This window comes from Capricornis sumatraensis, chromosome 8 (assembly GCF_032405125.1).
Source record: "Capricornis sumatraensis isolate serow.1 chromosome 8, serow.2, whole genome shotgun sequence".
Taxonomy (NCBI): domain Eukaryota; kingdom Metazoa; phylum Chordata; class Mammalia; order Artiodactyla; family Bovidae; genus Capricornis; species Capricornis sumatraensis.
In genome coordinates, this window is record NC_091076.1 from 74,835,388 (window position 1) to 74,857,696 (window position 22,309).

Sequence of the window (22,309 nt, forward strand, 5' to 3'; positions counted from 1 at the left end):
GGACGGTCAGTCCAATCCACTTGGTGGCCAAGCAATGGTGGGCACGCTGGGGACCACCCACAGCTCATTAGGCGTTCCCAAGCAGGGCTGTGCACCTGGCTCCCCATCAGATGACAAACAAAAGATAACGAAAAAGGAATCTGGATTCTCCAACACTGGCCCCAGCCCCAGCGAAGCCCAGGACTACCCACCAAGGCCTCAGAGCCTCCACGCCAGTGTTCTCCGCAGACACGGGCTCCGACAGCGCCCCCCTGAGGTGGGCAGCGTGAGCCTCTCCTTGAGCGTGCGGCCGCTGAGCCACGTCCACCTGGCCTCTGCAGGCTTCCGGCTCGTCTTCTTGGTTTCCTGCCTCCTGCCCCTGGGCCTTGCCAACCGGCCGGGCTGGGTTTCTAAGGCACCACGGGCACCGAGCTTCCCCAAAGGATGAGTCCCGCCAGGGAGAGCCAGGACGAAGAGAAAGGCGTTGTGGGAAACCTTACCCACCCCCTACACCCCAGGTGACACACATTCCGATCCTGTCCCTGGACACGTGCGCGCGGAGGTCATGCAGACGGGGGAGGAGGGCCGGGAGAGGGGCCACAGTCCTCAGCCCCCTGCCAGCAGGGGCGGCTGTTGGCATGAGGGCGGTGGGCCTTTGGAGGCGCGGGATGAGCGTGCTGCCGGGCGGCCCTGGGCGCATGCGGGGGGCTCAGGACGCAGCCTCGTCTTCTTGGACGCCGGGCAGCTCTGGGCTTTTGCCTCCTTCGCCAAACCCGTCTTTCCTGTTCAGGGGACACCAGGGGCAGAGAGACCTCAGAGGTCAGAACATACATGCAGGAGGACACGCTCATACACACTCATAGGCATTTTTATTCACATCTCTCAAATCCCCCAAGCTCATCTCAGTCTCGCCACCCTGCATTGTGGTCCCTTGCTGGTTCCCCCACCCATAGTCTCAGCCCACAACCCTCCATGGCTCCCTATTGCTTGGAAAGGAAGTCTAGACTTCCCACCCTGACTTCTGGAGCCTTGCCAGATATGGCCTGGCTCAGGCCCCAAGGTCCAGAGTAGAAGGGCTTTGGTTTTGCTTTTTGTTTGTTCACAGGATAGATTCTACCCATCAGCCTTGGGATTCTGTCCCATATTCAGTAGATTCTTGTTATCATCCTGCTATCACCACCCCCCCCCCCCCCAACCCCGTGCCAGGGCCTTAAAAAAAAAAAGATTAATAAATGAGTTTTGATATCTTTAAAAAGGATCCATCCCATTTAATTCTACTATAGAGTTATCCCAAAGCATAAAGAACACAGTCAATCAAGGATAAATGTTGGGACTCTGATAGGGTAAAACCTGCTTTTCAAAACTAAACCTGTGACATGTGTACATGCTAAGCTGTTTCAGTCTTGTCCAACTCTTGAGACCCCATGCACCATAGCCCACCAGGCTCCTCTATCCATGGGCTTATCCAGGCAAGAATACTGGAATAGGTTGCCATGTCCTTCTCCAGGGGATCTTCCCAGCCCAGGGATTGAACCTGTGTCTCCCTGCAGCTCCTGCATTGCAGGCAGATTCTTTACCACTAAGCCACTGGGGAAGCCTGTGTCACAGAATTAGAATTTTATAGCTAGGAAGTGTTAAGCCCCATCCTCTCACAGTCCAGATGAAGGAACTGACCTGTCTCCCTACTAACGTGTCCATAAAAGAACAACGGCTGCCTTGTTCGGTTGTACCCTTGGTGTTCAGCCCTGTGCCAGTCCTTGACCTGGGCTGGATGCATCCTTAGCCTGTGACTGGCCTGTCCCACCACCAGGGGGCGCTGAGTCATAGGCACTTCGCTAGAGACCAGATGTCCAGGTTTGCTTCTCTGGTCTTAGTTCTGTTGGCTGTCCAGGCATAATTAGCAATAGCTTGCTCTTTCACTCTCAAAAGTGGCTTCATTTGGATGGTAGATATATGGTCCCCTACACGAAACCCAATTCCAGCATTGTGGCCTGCAGATCCAGAGGAGGCCAAGGACTCCGTCTCCCAGGCCTGGCCACTTCATGGGAACAAGCAATAAGCTCAGGACAGTCAAGGCCTCTCCCAGGCACCCCCCGCAACCCTCCTTTGTCAAGAGGAGGGCACGAAGTTGGTACAGGGACCTCCCTGAGGGTGAGCAACCTCTGTCAGGAAGCAGACACCAGCTCGTCCACAATGATGGGACTCAATAGTCTGAAGAGCCCACTTACAAGAGGGTGGTCTTACACAAACAAAACCAACATCTGGGCCCCTGGATGGCACAGGCGAAACTGCCCCTTCCTGGGAGGCTGAGGTACGTGGATGGTGGCTGCTGCTCACCTCCCCGGGGAGCACGCCTCCCTGCAGCCTGTGAAGGGGCTGCGGGGAGGAGGGGGTGTGCCTCCCCACATGTTCTTCAGAGAAGGCGTGCTCCCCAAGGCCCAGGACCCCTCACTGCCTTCTCCCTGCGGGTCTCTGCACTCCAGCAGGGCTCGCCAGCACCCCAAATGGACTTTTATTTCAGTGGAAGAAGGCGGAAGTGCTGAGGACAGGGCTCATGGAGGTTTGGGGAACTGCTTTTCGGTCCTCTCCCAGGAGGTGGTGAATGCACAGGCCTGGCTCTCAGGAGGGAGCCTGCAGCCATGGGGGTTCCTCTTTCCTGGCCCGTCGTTGTCATTGGCCAGCCTGTCCTTACTTGCTGGATAAGCGTTTACAAAGTGCTGACTGGGCGCACAGCCTCAGCAATGACCAGAGATTGCACAGGCCACTCAGAAAAGCAGCGAACACTCGCCCAGACCAAGAAGAGGCAGTCCCCGCCTCCAAGACAAGCCAGGCTTCTACAAAGAGCCAACCTGAGGCCTGTCTGGAAACCTCAACTAGGCTGCCAGGGGCTGAGAACGCAGGTGCAGGCGGGGCCCTGCTGTGAGGCCTGGCTGAATCCCCAGGCTCGGGGCTCAGCCTGGTGATGCTCAGAGTGACAGCCACAGCCCCCACCCCACCCCAGGGAGCGCCTGGCAGGCCTCAGCCCACCAGTACTTACGACAGTAAGCTTCCTGGGGCAGACATGGATCGCTCTTCCCTCCGTGCCTGGGGCTCGAATGGGTTGCCAAAGGAACGCTTTCTCAGCATGGACTTAACCAGGATCTGGGGAGGACGCGTCAGCATGAGGAACACAGGCCCCCAGGTTCCCAGACACACAGGCAGCCTCCACTCTGGCTTCCAGACGGGGAGGTGGCTGGGTGGCTCTGCTGAGGTTCCCTTTCCTGGGGCAGGACCAGGAGGAGCATCCCAAGCAGAGGAAAGGGCAAGAGCATGGAGGGAAGGTGGTTGAGGGTGGATTCTGGAAATGGTGAGGAGCCTGGTGCGTGGGGGACACCAAGGCCAGTAGCAGACCAGGAAGGGTCTGGAACACCAGGCGGAGGGCACAGGAAGTGCAATAAGGAAATGCCTTCTGGCTGCGCAGGAAGGATGGAGTGGAAGAGAGGCTGTCCTGGGCTGCGCAGTGGTGTGGGGGGATATCGACAGGGGACAGGCCCCTATCCCTGGCTCTGTGACTTTGTCCCTCCTCCCGCTATAAGGACAGCTCCATCTCCCCTGACCACGTGCACATAAACTCTCACACATGTGCACAGACCCAAGGCTGCCTTCATCTCTTCCTTCCTTCTTTCTATCAACAAGTATTATATTGAGCGCCTACATTTGCTAGACACTATTCTAGGCCCAGGGGGCACACTAAGTCAAATATTCTTGCCCTCATGGAGCTTATTGGAGAAGGCAATGGCAACCCACTCCAGTGTTCTTGCCTGGAAAATCCCAGGGACGGAGGAGCCTGGTGGGCTGCCGTCTGTGGGGTCGCACAGAGTTGGACACAACTGATGCGACTTAGCAGCAGCAGCAGCAGCAGCATGGAGCTTATATTCTAGTTGCAGAGACAGGCAATAAATAAGACAGATAAGTAGAACATATGTTCATTAGTGGCAAGGGCTCAGGTGGAAAAAATAAAACAAGGAAGGGGGATAAAGTATGACAAAGAGGAATTTTTGATAAGGGGGCCGGGAAGGGTCTCGTCTCACGACAAGATGACTCTGGAATGATGACCTGGAGGGAGTGAGGAAGCGGCTCTGTGGACACTGGGGCTGGAGTGTCCCAGTCAGAGGGAAAGGATGTTCAAAGGCACTGGGGCAGCAGCTTCCGTGGTGCATGTTTGGAACCAAGAGAATGAAGGGAAGAGAGGAGGTTGGCAGAGAAAGGGGGGACAGGCAGGCCATGCAGGGTCTGAGCTGAGAAGTGACCTGACCTGGTCACCAGACCACCCTGGCTGCTGAGCTGAGCATTTACTGTAGGGGGCGGGGCAAGGGTGGAATCAGGGGTACAAGCTGGGAGGCAATTCCACTGGTTCAAGAGAGAGATGATGGTAGCTAAGACCAGGGATGTGGCAGTATGGACACTATGCTGCTGCTGCTGCTAAGTCACTTCAGTCGTGTCCGACTCTATGTGACCCCATAGACGGCAGCCCACCAGGCTCCCCCGTCCCTGGGATTCTCCAGGCAAGAACACTATGGGAGCTGCTAATTCCAGGGACTCCATACAGCCCCGGAGCTCTGTGGAGTGCAGGGACCTTTAGCCTGCTGGCCCTAGCTGGGCCTGGACCCAGTAGGGAGGCATGAAGTGCACAGACCAGACCCCACCCCCGGCACAGGCCCCAGCTCGCTCTCCTGGCATTGTGCTCACCCTGACTCACCACGAAACCTCAGCACAGGGCAGGCCATGACTCTCAGTGTCCTCTGCACGCGCCCCCCCCACCAAAAAAAAAACACAACAGATGGCTATCAGGGACTATGTTAATAACTTCCAACTGTTCAGGTGGAAGATGTCCAGAGGAGGATGAGAAAATCTAAAACTTGACAGGAGAGCGGGGGTGGTGTCTGCCTGACGTGCGGGGGTCCCGGGGTCACTTCTCCAAATCAAAGGCATCCGAGGCCTTTCCCCTGTCATGTCCTTGGCACCTAGTCCAGTGCCTGGAAAATAGCAGAAGTTCAATAAACCTTAGGAAGGAAGGAAGGAAATGCGTCTCCAGTCGTGGTGAAGGTTGACACTCAGCAAGGGCCAGTATATTTAAATCATTCACTCTCCTCACCACGCCTCCTGGTCTCTCTACCATGAGACTGAATAGCGTGACCTTGTTCCCGTGGGTCTGCAGTGAAGCAGTGGCCTCGGGCCCACCAACGAGGCTGGCCGACCAGGAAGCCGTCTGTCCCGTCATAGGGCCCAGCAAGGAGCAAGTCTCAGGTGGTGCCCACACCCGCCGCCCGGCCCTCCCAGGAGTTGGCGCCTTCTGCCCCCATCCACTTACCACTGTGGTCCAGCTGGGTATGAGCCTGACCGAGTTCTTCACCTCCTCCTCCGTCACCTCCACCACGCTGCAGTGCTCCTCCTCCGAGGGAAGGGGCTCCTCCCCATTCTTGGTCACCCAGGGGTGCAACTGTGGAGGAGAGGATAGGGAGGGTCAGGGCCACCGGTGATAGACACTGGCCAGCAAAGGACCCGGGCATTCCACCAGCAGTCCCCTTGAGGGTCCAAAGGCCACAAGCCCCAACCCAGCACATACACGCCTCCAGTGTAAGTTTCCCCAAATGGGGGAGTCAAGGCCTGCATTCTGCGGCCCAGCCCCTCTGGTTCCCAACCTTGATGTCTGGCACCCCAATTCTCGTTTCAGGGTTCTTGTCTAGCATCTTCAGGATTAAGTCCTTGAGCTCTTCGCTGACCTTTGGCCTAAAGAAGAGGAAGGAAGGAGACGAGGGAGAGACAGCTGAAGGTCCTTTCCTTCCCACCTCTCCACCCTACCCTGCTCCGGGCTTCCCTGAATTGACACATGGCTCAGTGGTAAAGAACCCGCCTGCCAATGCAGGAGATGCCAGAGACGTGGGTTCGATTCCTGAGTCAGGAAGATCCCCCGCAGTAAGAAATGGCAACCCACTCCAGTATTCCTGGAAGTTCCATGGACAGAGGAGCCCGGCGGGCTACAGTCCATGGGGTCACAAAGAGTCAGACATGACTGAGCGCCCACACACAGGGCAGAAACGCTGCTGACCCTCAGGTCTCAGAGAGCAGGACAGGAGGGACGCCCCCGAGGCACCAAGGTAGAAGGAGAGAGTTTCAGAACAAGGGTACGGATATCCTTCTGCCCTGAGTACGACGTAAAACAGTCACCCTCAGGGGGCAGAGGTCACAGACACATTAACAAGCTCCCGTGGGTGTTGGACAGCCGCCCGCAGAGGGCAGAGAAGATGAGGATAATGCGAGAAGAGTCGCTTTATGAGACTCCAGGGGGCCTCAGCCCCACTCACCCCACCCCCATCTTCTCCTTTCCTCCACCAGGGGGGCAGCCAGGGAGGATACTCACTGGACAGAGAAGGAAACCAAGGCCCGCATCACCCCACCTCACCCCTACCACCCCGACCTCCGCACCAAGAGTGCAGGCAGGGCTGAGGCTCGTGGGGACGGGCGCAGGGCTCAGCCCACATCAGCTTCGACCGGCTCTGCCCAGGCTGCAGGCTTCACTGCTACTTAAAACTCTTGGCAGAAGGAACCTACTCTTAGGACTATGACCTTGGCTCCCTCTGCTGGCCTAGATTCCTAATCCCTTTTAAAACTCCTGGGCTGGGGAGGATACACAGCAGGAGGAAGGGCGGGAAGACCAGCAGTCAGAGGAGAGGGACCGAAGCCAGTGCTGTGGGGGGTGCAGCTGGCGGGCGGGGAGCCACATGGTGGGTGAACAGGGGGTGGGACCCGGGGGTCCCTGAATGCCCGGGTCAGGGTGCGCCTATTCTTGAAGCAGGAGATAGGGTGAGATGTGCTGTGCTTTACAGGGTCACTCTGCCTGACCATGGTGGTTGGACGAGGCGGAGGACTGAACCAGATAGGAGGTGCACTTGGCAACGGAGCCAAAAGAAATGTAAGCGGTGGACTCACCAAGGCTTGGAGCCAGACAGGAAGTTTTGGGTAAGAGAGGGTAGGAGCACAGAGGACAGCTCCCAGGTTGGTTTCTGACCTGCCTGGGGCACTCTGAGCAAAAGGGCCCTAAAATGTGAAGCACTAGGGTCCACAGGCCAGCTGCCATGGTAACCAGCATCTTTATCAGAACCATGAATGAGCACAGGGGCCTCTCCAAACAGTCCCTTTGGGCTCAGAGACCTCAGTTGCAAAGGGGGAAGGCAGAAGGAGTGGCTTCAAGTCCACGGCCCACTGAAACTCCACTTTTCCATCTGTGAAATGGGGGAGTGCACTGGTGTCATGAAGCCCCCCCACCCTGTGTGGAGAAGGTGGAAGTTCCCCGTGGGTGCAGGGTCTACGTGGGGGTGATGTCACTGATCTCACGGAGGCCTTCAGTGAAGGAGCAGATGAACATGTAGCCTGGGGTCATCCCTGCCCCACTCCTGGACTCAGAGTTCCTGTCTGTACAAGGAGATCCGACCCAGCTGTCTGGGACCCTCTCACATCTCCCCCTATCTGCTCCCAGGGAGCAGCACCCCCACCTCCAGGTCAGCAGGCTGGGGCGGGGCCCTGGAAGGACAAAAGCTCTGCTAAGACTCAGACACGCCTCCCGGGGGGGGCGGGGGGGGGGCCTGTGGTGGACAACTGGACAACTCACTCCTCAGGGAACACGACGGCCTCGTTCTTGATCTTGCGGTGCAGGGCCAGGATGTAATCGTCGATGAACGGGCACTGCGGGGGGAGAGACAAAGGATGCGGGCCCAGCACCTCAGCCTACTGGGGGCAGCTCTGGGCTCCTCACGAGATGGGGGTTGGGGGGCCTCATCAGGGCCTGGCCCACAGGAGATGCCCAACAAACGTGGACTGAATGAACGTGTCATGGAGGGAACCAGGAGCTGTGTACCTGCCAGGGTAACAGCCACTCGCAGCAAGGCCTGCACAGCCGGAGCCTAAAGTTTGGGAACGTGCTCCCTGAGATTCCGTCCTGTGCCTCAGCATGGCCCCTGCTGTGGGAACACCTCTGGACAGGGATCTCGGCCATGTCAAGGTCGGGTGTCTGGCCTAACTCAGAGCAGGTGTCAAGGACAATTTGTTAAAAGAATGAAGGACTGAGTGAATTTGTGAATGAAAGAATGGCATCGAAGGATAGAAGGACAGGGAGCACTCAGGCTGGAGTGGTGGTAAGACCACCGTCCAACCTCCACGGGAGGTCTGCTGACTCAGGACTCCCGCACATGAATCCATCCCCTCAAGGGGACAAAGGGACATGAGAAAAATAGAAACGCCCCTTCTCCTTCCATCATTTCTGAGCTGAGTGGGCTCTTTCAAAGTCACTTTACTTCAGGACACAAAGGCACAGCCTACATCTATCATGCATTCTGGCTCAGCTCGCCCAACCCATGGTACCAGGGGTGTGGGCCGGCCCCAGCTCTGCCAGCCCACCCAGCACTCACCTTCCCATAGACGAAGCAGTACAGCGTGACCCCCGTGGCCCACACGTCCAAGGCCTAGAAAGAAACAGTGCACGTCAGGCCCCTAAAAGGAACAGACACACCCCTTGCTCATCCAATGGGCCATGGGAGAGGGCAAGCTGGAGGCCTCCTTCCCCAGTCATGCATCCACTCAACAAACACCCTCAGGCCCTTGTTCTTTGCCAGGCCCTGTGCTGAGCACTGGGGACATGGGAATGGCCAGAGCAGGGCCCCTGCTCTCCAGGGTTTCCAAGTCTCCTTGGAATGGGCCCAAACCAGACGTGTTTCCAACAGAACAGTGCAAAACCCACTTCGCCTTCAAGGTCACATTTGCAGTACTTATAACACTGATGCACCCCAGAATATTGAATTTATACTTGCTAAACCAGCTCTGGCTTTGAGAAGTCATCCCTCTTGTGATGATCCACTGGAGAAGCCACCATCCACCTTTCTGACACCAGAACAGCCTCTGGTCCTCAGTCACCTCCACAACCCCTCGGGGCTCCCCTGCACCCTGGATTCGAATGTGCCCTGTCTCTACAAGTTCCCGCTTCTGGAGCCCCACTTCCTCTTCTCATATCTACTTTCTCTCTTATGTGAGTGATCCTCAAATCTCTACCTACACATTCCCGCCACCGATGCCTCATCTGAATCCAATCAGGCAACACCAGACAAACGCAAACTGATGTCATTCTACAAAATAACAGGCCTGTTCCTTCACAAATGCCAAGGCCAAGCCACTCTTCCAGATTAAAGGACCCCAAAGAGACAGGACAAGTGAATGCAGTAACTGACCCAGGATTGGATCCTGAACCAGAAAACGAAAAGGCATTAAAGGACGCAGGATGGGGGTAACTGATGAAATCTGAGTAAGGTCGCTTAGGTAACAGTCTTTTATTGATCATAAATGTCCTGACTTTCATAACTGTACTGAGGTTATGTAACAGAATGTCCTTGTTCTCAGAAAACATCCCTGGCAGTATTTAGCCATAAAGGGGGGATAATGTCTACATCTTCCACAAATACAGGGAGAAACAGTGAAAAGGCAAATGGGATAAAATGACCTATATGGGAATGACCTAGTACGTGTATATGTGTAATTGATTCACTTTGCTGCACACTTGAAACTAACACAACATTGTAAATAAATTCTACTCCGATAAAAATTAATAAAAATAAAAATTTAAAAAATCTCTATTTACAGCCCTCTCTTGACCTCCATATCGACACATGTGTCCAAACTCCTTGACCATTTCCTCCACGGCAGAACCACAGGGGGGCCAGCCAGCACTCCACAGGGGGCAGCAGGATGTGTGCCCGGGGACACGCAGAATCACAGCCTCTGCTCAGAAAGCTTTGCCACTGCCTCTGTCATTTAGGACCAAGCCCAAACTCCAGACCCTCTAAACTCTGCCCAAATGCCACTGCAGCCCTCAGTTCTCTGGTATGTTCTCTGGACCCCACCTCCTGTAAATTCTTCCCATTCTTTAAGGCCTAGTTCAAATACTGCCATAGCCCAAGAAGTCAGGGGAGCCTCCGACATCCCCCTAGACAGGAGCTCTCCTGTCCTTTCACCATGACCAGAGGGCAGGGAGCTGGCCATCCGAGCTCTGACTGGTCCACATCCTAGCCCAGAACTCAGCACAGAGCAGCTAGTGGGAAATTTCTGCAGGGGGCCATTGTGCCGGAGAACAAGAAGAGACCCAAGCTAGGGTTCTTGTTGGACTCCAGGAAAAGGCAAACCTGGGGGAGAGGGCCATGTTTGGTGCTCACTCCTGAGACACGAGGACCCTGGCTCCCCCAGATTGGACATGGGATGGCATGACATGCTCTCCCACCCCTCCATCTAAACCCCAACCCAGACCGGACCCTGGGGGCCACCTTTCCACTGAAGCTCTGGCCGGAGTCAGAAATGGCCTCGGGGGCCATGAACGCTGGGGTCCCAGCCGTGCTGGACAGCCGAGCGTCGTTCCCCTCGAACTGGTTGCTGACGCCGAAGTCAGCGATCTTCACGTGCCCGTCGTCGCCCAGCAGCAGGTTGGATGGCTTGATGTCCCTATGGATGATCTTCTGGTAGTGCACTGCAGAGAGAGGCAGCTCGAGCGTCGGACTGGGGCCCCTTCACCCAAAACTGCCCCCTCGGCCCTCGCCTGGCCCTGGAGGCGGCCTCAAACTCCAGGAGAGAAGCAGCTGGGACTTCCTGGCCCCTGCACGCACTCGTCTCATGAGGACCTCGGAAGAGGATGTCAGGGCCCCCTGCTCAGCTGTGCAGTGAAGACACCAACTCAGGCTGTTGGTAACAGAGCCAAGCCTGGACTCCTAGGAATCTTGGGACTCCAAGCCCGGTGCTCTCTCCATGGCAGTCAAGGCCCCTGCCACTGAGTGGACGTCAAAGGAAACTGGGGGAAAAGTGTCTCCATAGGCCTCGCCTGGGGCCGCCCCCACCCCATGTGAGTGCTGTCTGCAGGCTCAAAGCCCATCCGAATTTTTCCATACTTTGGGACTTCCCTGGTGGCCTAGTGGCTAAGACCCTGTGTTCCCAATGCAAGGAGCCCAGGTTCGATCCCTGGTCAGGGAACTAGATCCCACATGCCACGACTAAGAGTTCGTATGCTGCAACTAAAAGGTCCTGCATGCCACACGAAGACTGAGGATGCTGTGTGTCGCAACTGAGACCTCGCGCAGCTAAACAAATCAATTAAACAAACAAACCTGCCTCCAGTTCCATCCCCTGCCCAGCCTGTCACACCTGCCACTGCTTCTTGGACTGAGAGTAGGCTTGTGGGATGACCTGCAGACCTCAGCCCTGGGACTCTGGGCCAATGGGGTTTTGGAGAGGGAGGGCATGCCAGGCCTTGGGACCTCCAGGATGAACATGGCTGGGATAATGGCACCTTCTCTAGTAGGCTGAGTGCCCACCCTGCTTCCTGGGTCCAGCACTGCTGGGAAGAGACAAGCAGCTCAGACTGAGATGACCAGAGATGTCCCAGCAGAGAAAAGGCACTGACCTCACCCATAGCCTTGCACTTATGAGCTCGCCACTCAGCAAATAGCTTCCCCTGGACAAACACATCTCGGGATGATAGAGACAAGGGAAGATGGAACGGGAAGGAGGGCAGGGGAGGGGAGGGGAGAAGGAGAGGGTGGCTGGGGGCGGGGGGCAGAAGGAGTGAGGGTCATATAATACTAACACCAGAGGGGCTTCCCTGGTGGCTCAGCGGTAAAGAATCTGACTGCCAGTGCAGGAGACACAGGTTCGATTCCTAATCCAGGAAGATCCCACATGCCGTGGTGCAACTAAGCCCGTGTGCTGCAAATATCGAGCCTGGTGCTCTAGAGCCTGGGGGCCACAGCCACTGAAGCCCATGCACCTGGAGGCCCTTGACCCACAAGAGAAGCCACTGCAATGAGAAGCCCGCACACCGCAACTACAGAGCAGCCTCCGCTCACGGCAACTAGAGAAAACCCCAGGCAGCAACCAAGACCCAGCACAGCCAGAAACAAATACGTAAATAAAAGTGATTTTAGAAAAAGAATTAAAAAGAGTGTAACAACAGAACCCACGACCCTACAGCACTCTCCTCCTATGTGTCAGGTCCACATGAAGCATTTGACACACAGCCATTTGAGCATGGGGCTCAGGAGGCTCTGTATTTGACCATGGAAAGTGGGCTCAAATTCTAGCCTCTCCCAAATTGTAGCCTCTCCCTTGAATTCTCAGCTCTTTATCCAAATGGGCATCCTGTAGACATCCTGTATATATCCCAATATTTCTCAATCACATTTTTGTTTTTTGGCTGTACTATGCAGCATGCAGGATCTTAGTTCCCGGACCAGGGATCAAATCCATGCCCCCCGCATTGGGAGCATGGAGTCTTAGCCACTGGAGCACTAGGGAAGTCCCTCGAATACATATTTAATTCAGAACTTGACCTTTCTATCTGCAATCACCATCCAACAAACAACCCTGTTCCTTGTCTAGTTCTTCCCATTTGGTTAATGGCCATACTACCAGTTGCTCAACCAAAAACCCCTCTTTCCTTCAACTCTCACATCCAGTTCATCAGCAAGTCCTACAAGGTGCACCTCTCAGGTATAATCCAGACCCGACTGCTTCTCCTACCTGCACGGCTGCGCTGGCCCTGTCTGCGAGAGTCAGGCCTGTGCCTCCCAGAGCACAGGGAGCCTCAACTCCCCCCTCTCAGGCATGGAATCACAAGGTGGGCCTTCAGCACCCCGTGTCTCCATTTGTCTGCCTGTCCAGCCCCTGGTGCTGTCCTATCCACTCCAGAAAGCCCTTCGTCGACCGTGATTAGCTAGGTCTTGATGAGGCTTTACCCAAGAGTCAGATGGAATCAGCTTGGCTTTTTTTTTTTTTTGCAGAGAGAGGATGAGAGACAACAGGCCGAGGACAGGAAGTGGGTGGAAGCCAAGCTGGTGTAGAGTTGTGTCTGCCACAACCACACCAGGCTGAAATGCCCTCCTCTCACACCTCTAAGCCCTTGTAGGGACTTTCTGCAAAGCTCTCTTTCTCTGTGCCTCAGTTTCTCCATATGTACAAAGACAAAGTGCCGCTGTCTGAAGGCACTGGAGTGGCTCAAATGAGATAGACATTTGCTGCAGGTCAAACCTCAGCTGGCCCTCACCTGATCCCCTAGGGAGAGAAGATGCTTCTGATAAACCAAGCTGAGGTTTCAGAGGGGGGATGTATCCCACTCCCCAAACCAGGCCAGGACTCTAGGTGCGTGCAGGCCCCCTTCTCCCTATGACCAGAGAGTCACCCAGTGCTGGCCACCCCAGCTCCTTCACATCTGCTCCCCACTGCCGCAGCTCTAATCCAGGACTCACCATCTGTCACTTGGGCTGCAAAACCAGCCTCCTCCCTAACCAGTTGGCCGCCTCTTGCCCTCCATCCAGCCGCCACACAGCTGCCAGACAGAGCTTTCTAAGACACAAATCCGATCACTCCTCTCCCCTGCTCAAAGCCCTCTAGGTCTCACAAAGGCTGACAGGATGAAATCATGAAAGTCCTTTGCAGAGACATTCCCAGCCCTCGAGGTGTGGCCTGGTCAGTTGCCTCCAGCATCATCTTTCCCCATCCCTGGCTCCCTGGTTAGACTCAACCAAACTGAACTCCCCCTTCTCAGATAGTAGATGCCTACTCCCCTCTATGCTGCTGCCACGTGGTACACCCTCCCACCATGCCTCAAACTGGCCAGTGAACTCCTATTCATCCTTCAGAACCCTGCTCATAAGTGGTCTCCTCTAGGAAGCCTCCCTTGGTCCCTTAGTGCTCTGACAGCTGCTGCTTAGGTTCCTGTCTCTCTCACTAGGCTGCGAGATCCTTGAGATCTCTTCTGGGTCTTTGACATCTACATGCCCCCAACTGGCATTTACTAGGTACCCATAAATGGACAAATGAATGAATAAATGAATTCCAGACAGAGGCCAAGCTAACATCACCTGAAGAGGAGGTGATGCTGAGCCTGAAGGTGATGCTCAACCTGGAGGCTGAGCTCTCCATCACCTTAGGGCGCCTTACAATAAACCTACTCTGCTACCACACACCGGTTCCATGCCAGGACTGACTCTTCCTCGAGCAGCTGGACACAAACTCCTTCCCACAGCTCTTGATGCCCTGTGAAAGGCTAAGCTTGAGATACAGGACGAACATCCACCTATGCGGTAATAAGCAGGCTCCCAGAAGGACCTGGCGCATGCCCAGTGAAATCTGCCGCTACCCTACCTGTTCAGAACGTTTCGGCCCCGCCCACTGGCCTATTGACCCGCCCCCAGCTAAAGATGATTGGCAGACCGACACTGACTGACAGGAACGGCTCAGAGCCGCTCAGCCTGCGCTCCAGCGTTTCACGTGTCCCCCTCTCGGGTCCCCAGCCCAGGGGGGCAGGCAGTCCCTCACTCACAGTACTCAAGGCCCAGGATGATGTCCCTCAGGTAGAGGCGAGCTTGCTCCTCCGGGAAGGGCTTGTCGCAGGGTACTTCCATGACTGGCCTGTCGGGAGGGCGGGGCGGGGGAGGGGGGCTGTTTAGCTGGAATTAGGATGAGCAAAGGCAGATGGCAGGTTCCCCTTCCCTGGGCCCTACAAACTCCCTGGGACCTTTCAGGAGCCCTCTAAGCTCGATGGGTCCCTGGAACACAAGATAGTAGCTTTTTCTCTCATATAAATAAAATTTGAAAATACACATAGATGCAAGTATCCCTTTTCAATCATTACAATTTCAAATTATCTTTACCTTACTTCTGATTGGCTCGGTATGTCTTCTTCTAAGTACTTAATTATCAACAATCAGACAGTTGCAAAGATTCCATTTACAGCTGTGTTTTTCAGACTATAGGTCCAGGATCAAGAAGGCCATGAACTCAATTTAGTGGGTGGCTACCGCTTTTTCTTTTTTTTCTAACAAAGTCCTATATACTAAGTATATCACATGTAATAAGGATATATACTGTTTTAGAAAACTTTGGTTTCAGTCCTGGAGAAGGTAAATGGCAACCCACTCCAGTATTCTTGCCTGGAAAATCCCACGGACAGAAGGCTACAGTCCATGGGGTCGCAAAGAGTCGGACACGACTGAGCGACATTTACTTTTACAGATATGAATGGCAATGTAAAACTTTATTTCTTACTTGGAACAGAGTTCAAAAATGCTGAAAGCCCCTGAGTCTTAAAGGACACATTCCCTGCCTCTTCCCAGAACTGGTCTTTAGAGCCTCCCAGACAGAGAGACATGTCACAGCCTGCATTCAAGACCTTAGTGGTTAAGGAGCCCAGTCCACCGAGCCCTGCACCCACTACTCCCTGTCTGGGGCTCTGCACATACCCTGAGAAGGGCAGACAAGGCAGACATGAGTTCAGTTCAATTCAGTTCAGTCGCTCAGTCGTGTCCCACTCTGCGACCCCATGAATCGCAGCACGCCAGGCCTCCCTGTCCATCACCATCTCCCGGAGCTCACCCAGACTCACGTCCATCGAGTCCGTGATGCCATCCAGCCATCTCATCCTCTGTCGTCCCCTTCTCCTCCTGCCCCCAATCCCTCCCAGCATCAGTCTTTTCCAATGAGTCAACTCTTTGCATGAGGTGTCCAAAGTACTGGAGCTTCAGCTTTAGCATCATTCCTTCCAAAGGAATCCCAGGGCTGATCTCCTTCAGAATGGACTGGTTGGATCTCCTTGCAGTCCAAGGGACTCTCAAGAGTCTTCTCCAACACCACAGTTCAAGCGCATCAATTCTTCGGCGCTCAGCCTTCTTCACAGTCCAAGTTAGAACCCTAGATTTCAGTAGTGACTCGCTGTGTGACTTTGAGCAAGCCATTTACCCTCTCTGAACCTCAGCTTCCCCTCTTGTAAAAGGGAGTGAATGGAGTCCCAGCTACCTAACTCACAAAATGTGTAAAACGGAAAGAACTCTTCTGTGATTTGAGTACAGGTGAGAGTTGCGTTTCATCTCTATACTTTTCCTTTCTTCTCTCGCACTGTCATCAAAATCTTCTTCCACTTCTTCAAGGCCTGGCTGGAAATCCACCCCCTCTTCCTGAGGCCTCCCTGACTATTCCAGCCTCACTGACCCCACCAGCCTTCAAAGAATCACCGCCTTGGTCTCTCGTTTCCCACCCATTTCCCCCACACCACCCCCTGAACCCAGACCACAGCTCCCTAAGGACAGAGCCTGGGCCTCTTTCTTTCACTAGAGTAGCTGACCCTAGGATTAGGGATATGGGGAGGGAAAGGAAGACCTATCCTGCCTGAACACGACGGGGAACTCACCCCTTTCTCAGGAGGTCAAACACTGAAAGAAAAGAGAAGAAAAGAAGAGTAGGTAAGTTGCAGCCAGGCTGAAAACACAGCTGATGCCAAGATCCCTGCCCCTTCTGGAGGGTGGGAGAGGGGGCAGGCATCCAGGCATACTTGAGGGAGAGACAGGAGAGGGGTCCCAGGGTATCAGAGAAGATAAATGGCTGAGAACGGGTCTACTGTGAACTTGCCTCACTGGAACCTTAGGTGCCAAGTGAGGAGTATCATCATGAACCCCTTTAACAGGGGAAACTGAGTCTCAGAGAAGGGGCAGGTCGGAGAGGGAGTGGAGGCTAAAGCCTTGGCCTCTAACTCCTAAGCCTGTGTTCCTTCTGGCCCATTCCCTGAAAGCCTCTAAGCCCAACCCAGAATCAAGCACCAGGAACTTAAATAACAGCATCAGTATTACTATTACTAACAATAATAGCTAATGTGTCTTGCATGTAATAACTCATTTACTTCTCACATCAGCCCTATTATGTAGATACCATTACTACCCCCATTTTACAGGTGAGGAAACTGAGGCATGGAGTTATCAGATAGGGTCTGGGAACCCACATCACATAGCCTACTTCTTGTATCTGCCTGATCCACTGTCTCTCCGATCAGTGGCGTGGGGGTTTGGGAACACTGGTTGACTCTACTTGGATATCCTGAGTCTGGCTCAGCAGGGCCGGGGAGAGAATCTGGGGCTTGAAAACATGTCTTTCCTCCCTGTCCCCAGGAGGTCAGTGCATTTCACAAGGCCTATCTGAAGGTCAAGTGTGTCCCTGGGGAGCCTTTGGACCCACCCGGGTAAGCTACTTTGGGGATGAGCTGGGTCACTCACCCAAATAGAGATTGTCCTCAGCTGGGTCATCCAAGACCTGGTGAGAAGGAGCAGACATGAGGGTGGGACTTGGGGAGGCTTGGGATAAGGGGTGCTTGCCAGCCCCAGGACCCACCGTGTGCTCTGCAACCACCCCAGATGATGGAGCAGGAACTGTGCCAGCACAAGGCTAATGAGGCCTCAGAAACCACTGGCCCCTGCCCCTGGTCCACCACACAGCACCATGTCCCACCACATGGCGCCCTGTCCCTCTCCCCTTCTGCCATGGGGCTTACTTTCTTACCTCTGGAGCAGCTTGTCCCCCTCCATGAGAACCTGAGAACATTCCAGAGTAGCCTCACCTGACCCCAGAAGCCTCCTGGCCAACCCTATCCCAGTTCTGGCCCTTCCCTTGGCACACCCCCCTTGGCAAAATCCCTGGGTCTATGCCAGGTGCCCCCTGCACCAAGGGCTACTCCATAGGCCTCACCAGCTCACTACCTACCTCGATCAGCTTGACCACATTCACGTGGTCCAGCTTCTTCAGAATGGCAATCTCCTGGTACACCCGCTCCAGGGGCAGCAGCTGCTTGGCTTGGCCTCCCTGGGCAGCCTGGGACCCTCTTGGGGGAGGCCGACCTGTGACCCAGAACAGGAGTCCAGCCTGTCACAGGAGGCTGGGCCTCACCACAGCCCTGCAACCAGCCTCAAGCAAGAATCTTGCAAGACCTTGGCCTTGGCCTCAACCCACCAAGCACAGTCCCACCACCAGGCCTTTGCTCACTCTCTGCCTGTCCACCCCTAGTCCTAACGAAACTAGCCTCCGAGGTCTCCTCCTCCTCCGCCCCCAAGCCAGGAGCTCCCATGCACAGGACCAGACAGATACGCACGTGGGAAGCCATACTGCTTCAGTAACTTCTTCTTGGAAAGAACTTTCATGGCCTGAGGAGGGAGGGGCAGAGATGTCACTTACGTGGAGCCACCAGGAACTAGAACAGGCTGGTTGCATGTGAACTGAGGTCCAGAAAGGCTCATGGGCACGTGGCACTGAGCGTGTGGACTGGCTGCAGTTACACTGCGTTAGGAGGTGGCCATGACTGAACCTTAGGCCTTACCCCTGTTTCCCATAACAACCCTTTCTGGAGCTCTCCCCTCAGAGGCATCCAGCCTCTGCTTGCATATTCCCAGGGTCAAGAAGCTCATTCCCTTTGCATTCCGCTAGGGACAGGGAGATTACTCCCTTCACAGGCAGCCTTGTCCACCGTCTTGGCACAGCTTCTACCCACCCCCAAGTCTTCCAGGGCCCAGTGTAGGCGACACCTCCCTCCTTCCCCAGACTTACATAGTGCCTGTCTTCACTTTCATTGTAGGCCAGCCTCACCACGCCGTAGGCACCCTGCAAAGAGGCATAGGTCAGCCCCTGCTGGACAGGGCAGCCTATCCCTGGACTAGGGGGAGAGAAGAAGGGGAGCCTGAACTGCCCCTGCCCCCCATCTCCTCCCACATCCCATCTCCACCCTGGCCTCCAGTGGGCATAAATTTCAGGTAGGCAAGGAGAGGGCTCCATGCCCTGGTCACTGCCCTTGCTGGGCTCAGCACAGCTCTATGCCTTCCCCAGTCCCCTCCATCAAACTCTGGGGAGAACTTCCCCAGTGGTTCAGTGGTTAAGACTCTACCTGCCAATGCAAGGGACAAGGGTTCGATCCTTGGTCTAGGAAGATTTCCCATGCCATGGGGCCACTAAGCCCATGCACCGCAACTACTGCGCCCACACTCTGGCGCCTGTGAGCCCCAGCTACTGAAGCCCGTGAGCCTAGATCCATGATCGAGATCAAGAAAAGCTGCCGCAATGAGAAACCCATGCCCTGCAACTAAGAGTAGCCCCTGCTCACCGCGACTAGAGAAAGCCCATGCAGCAAGGAAGACCCAGGACAGTCAATAAATAAATAAACGTATGAAACTCCAGGGAGTCAGGAATCAAGAATTATCTCCCATCCCCTGTAGAGGACAAAACTTCCCTCACATCTAGGGCAGGACCTTCTTGGCTCAGCCTCACATTCCCAGAGGAGGAGAGGGGATTGTGGAGGATCCAGACAGGCTGGCTCCGCAAACCCCCAAGACAAGTTCCCCCTGCTCTTGGCCTGCCCCCAGGCCTACCTTGCCAATCTCACTCTGCAGCTTGTACTGGTTCAGCTGTACGCAGTCCTGGTGGGGAAAGGAGAGGGGCCATCAGGTAGAGCCGGATCCAGAAGTAGCACCCCACGTGCACTTCCAGGGCCCCATCCTGGCCCCAGGCCCCTCCCCGCCAGGCCTGAGCCTGGTCAACATTTCAAGTGTAGGTGGGGAAGTGAGGTGGTGCCAACACCAAAAGTAATACTGAAAGCGACAAGAAGACTTGGATAACGTTTGAAAATGTGAATGGTGAACCTTGCCTATGCTTTGCTCCCTGAGAAGTGGTGGAAAAATGCCCTAATTTCCACCTGGATACTGGGGGCTGGGAGACCCTGATGTAAGAAACCCACGAGCAAGTATTTCTAGAAGAAGCTGAATGAGGAGACTATGTAGACAAGAAAAATGAGGACAGGAGACCAGAGCCCTGGCTCAGGCATAAAAACCTCAGCCTCTAAAATCTGTAGATTGCTTGGTCCTTAGGTTCACTTTAGATCTAAGAGGCAAAGACAGAGCCAGTGGGAGCCCAGAGACTGGCAGCGTGCTGGCAGTTTCTGAGTCACAGCAGACTCTATGAGGTAGGATTAAAAGTGGGGGACTCAAGCTGGGGAAGACTTGGTGGACAGGAGAACACACTGTCTTATCTTCAAATCTCTAAACAGACTTCTTGGGGAATAAGGGAGGGATCTATTTCCTAGGCTTAGACTGGGAGTGGCAATGGTGGGACTTATAGGAGGCAGCAACTGGCTCAGATGGAGCTCCCCTGGGTGGGAAGAGGCCACATAGAGAGGTAGTGAGTTCCTCAGCTCCGGGGGTATGCAAACCAACGTCTGGACAGCTGTGTGGCAGGGGTGGGAACAGCAAAGGGTCTTCACTGAGGACTGCTGAGAAGCTCATGGGCACCCCCTAGCTCTGCTCCACCAACCTCTGCGTCCGAGATGGCCACGCGGTGGGACTCAATGGTGGGCCTGCGCCAGGCCCGCGGGGAGATGTGACTGGCAGGCCCTGTGGCGTAAGGCCCAGCCTGGGCCTGCAGGCAGCTCCCCGCTGGCCGTTCCTGCAGGGAGAACTTCCTTGTCGAGAGGCTGGGCCGGACTGCAGGGTGTCTTGAAGGACCGCTGGGGATCACGGAGGCTGCTCTGGTCCGTGACGGAGGGTCCACACAGTTCCTGGGAGGCTCCGGGCTGCCATCTGTCTCCTCCAAGTGGGTCACATCAATGGCTGCCACTCGCTCCACCAACTCAGCCCGAGGGTCCTGGCAGCAGACCGCCGGGCCCCCCTCCATTGCCACAGTCAAGGGGGTCCTCAGTGCAGCCTTATGGGGAACCCGAGAAAAGAGGGCAGAGAAGGTTCCAGTCCTGGCCACCGAGCAAGGAGTTCAGATTCCCAGGCCCTATCCCCACCGTAGCCACAAACTGTGAGTCCCACCTCCATGCCTTTGCCCTGCTTGTTCCCTCTGCCTGGGTCACCAGCATCCAAACTGAGGTCTCCCTCCTCACTAAAGGAATGCCAGGGGGCTTCCCTGATGGCTCAGTGGAAAAGAATCCGCCTGCCAATGCAGGAGACACGGGTTTGATTCCTGATCTGGGAGGATCCCACATACCGTGGAGCAACTAACTGCGCCATAACTACTGAAGTCGAGCCTGAGCTCCAGAACCCAGGAACAGCAACTATTGAGCCCACATGCCACAACTACTGAAGCTCAGGGCCCTGGAGCCCGTGCTCTACAACAAGAAAAGCCACCACAACGAGAAGCCTGCGCGCTGCCACTGGACAATAGCCGGCGCAGCAATGAAGACCCAGCACAGCCAAAAATACATACAGATTTTTTTAAAAAAGGATTTCCAGGAACTCATCTGGCTCTGCTGCACACCAGCCCTCTAGACCTCAGTATTCCCATCTGTAAAACAGGCACATCAGCCTTGCTGGCTTCACAGGGAAGCAGGGAGAATTTGATATTCTGGAGTCAGAACAGACAGACATGGGCAGAACTGGAGGCCTCGCAGCACTGGCAGAAACAGAACCCAGGGTCAGCTCGGGCCCCCATCCAGCAGACAGCCCAGTGACTCACAGCTCCACCCCTTGACAGCAGAGCATTCCAAGGCTGCCGACGCCGCCGCTGCGCTGCCTGAAGCCGAGCTGAGCTCCTGATGCTTCAGGTCCCCCCATCCACCCCTGTCGCTGGTTCCAAGAAGACTTCCCTGGGGCTCCAGCCTCTCCCACCTTGGCACCTTCTCCAGGGAGGCCTCTCTAGGGCCACAGGGCAAGTCTGCCATCACTCCCTTCCTTGCCCCAGCAGAGCCTGCAGCCCAGGACAGGCTCTGTTAGAGGAGGGGGCTACTGCTCTGATGACGGTGAAGAGAGACTTCACTGCACTTATTTCTCCTGGTTTTCCCTTCCAGTTTATTCATGTGGCCAAAATGTTCACCTCATCTGTTCAGGTTGAGATGCTCCCCTGGCCTTGCACCCTAGTCCTACTGCAGTCTGAGCCCCCAGCAACGCCCCAGACCTCTCCAGCTTGAACCCCAAACCAACCTCCAGTGTCCAGTCCCAGCCCTCACATTCAACCACATCCCTGGGCTGAACCCTGACCCCGGGCTGAACCCGGATACGCAGGCTGGGACTCCATTTCTGCCTAGGGCTGAGCACAGGCCCCACCTCACTCAGTGCCCCTCCCCCTTCCTGAGACTCAGTATCTTCTCCGGAAAAGGAAGTAAGTGGACTCCTGACCCTCTGCCCTTCCTGTCTGGTGGTAACTTGCACTGTCACCACAAAACAATTTCGAGAACATGGTCTTTATCTCACTCCTTATTCCCCCATCACCTTACTTTGACAGATGTCAAGGAGGCTGGGCTCGCTGGAGTCCACTGGCTACGGAGGAGCCTGGGCTGGGTTCCAGTCCTGCCTGCCAACTTACCCACGGCAGCCCCTTCCCAGCTCTGAGCCTCAGTCTTCCCATCTGTACTACAGACACAGGACCTTCCCAGATTCCCAAGCCTACAACAAGACTTGGAAATGGATTGTGGGTAAGGGCATGATCCAGACCCCCTGTGTCTGACACCTGAAGTACTGAATGA

The 22,309-nt window shown here is 55.2% G+C and overlaps 1 protein-coding gene across 1 annotated transcript; it reads right to left on the reverse strand.

The window, feature by feature from the left end:
- Window positions 1-578: 578 nt before the first annotated feature.
- On the reverse strand, window positions 579-20,532 carry CAMKK1 (calcium/calmodulin dependent protein kinase kinase 1). The gene is made up of 15 exons (XM_068977734.1): window positions 20,158-20,532; window positions 19,221-19,268; window positions 18,406-18,459; window positions 17,954-18,005; window positions 17,569-17,702; window positions 17,085-17,121; window positions 16,229-16,250; window positions 14,366-14,454; window positions 10,323-10,522; window positions 8,424-8,477; window positions 7,628-7,701; window positions 5,661-5,748; window positions 5,330-5,458; window positions 3,017-3,120; window positions 579-761 (listed from the first exon to the last, which is right to left on the reverse strand). The coding sequence occupies exons 1-15, from the start codon at window positions 20,515-20,517 to the stop codon at window positions 689-691; spliced, it is 1,518 nt and encodes a 505-aa protein (XP_068833835.1). The 5' UTR covers window positions 20,518-20,532; the 3' UTR covers window positions 579-688.
- Between the last annotated feature and the right edge of the window lie 1,777 nt (window positions 20,533-22,309).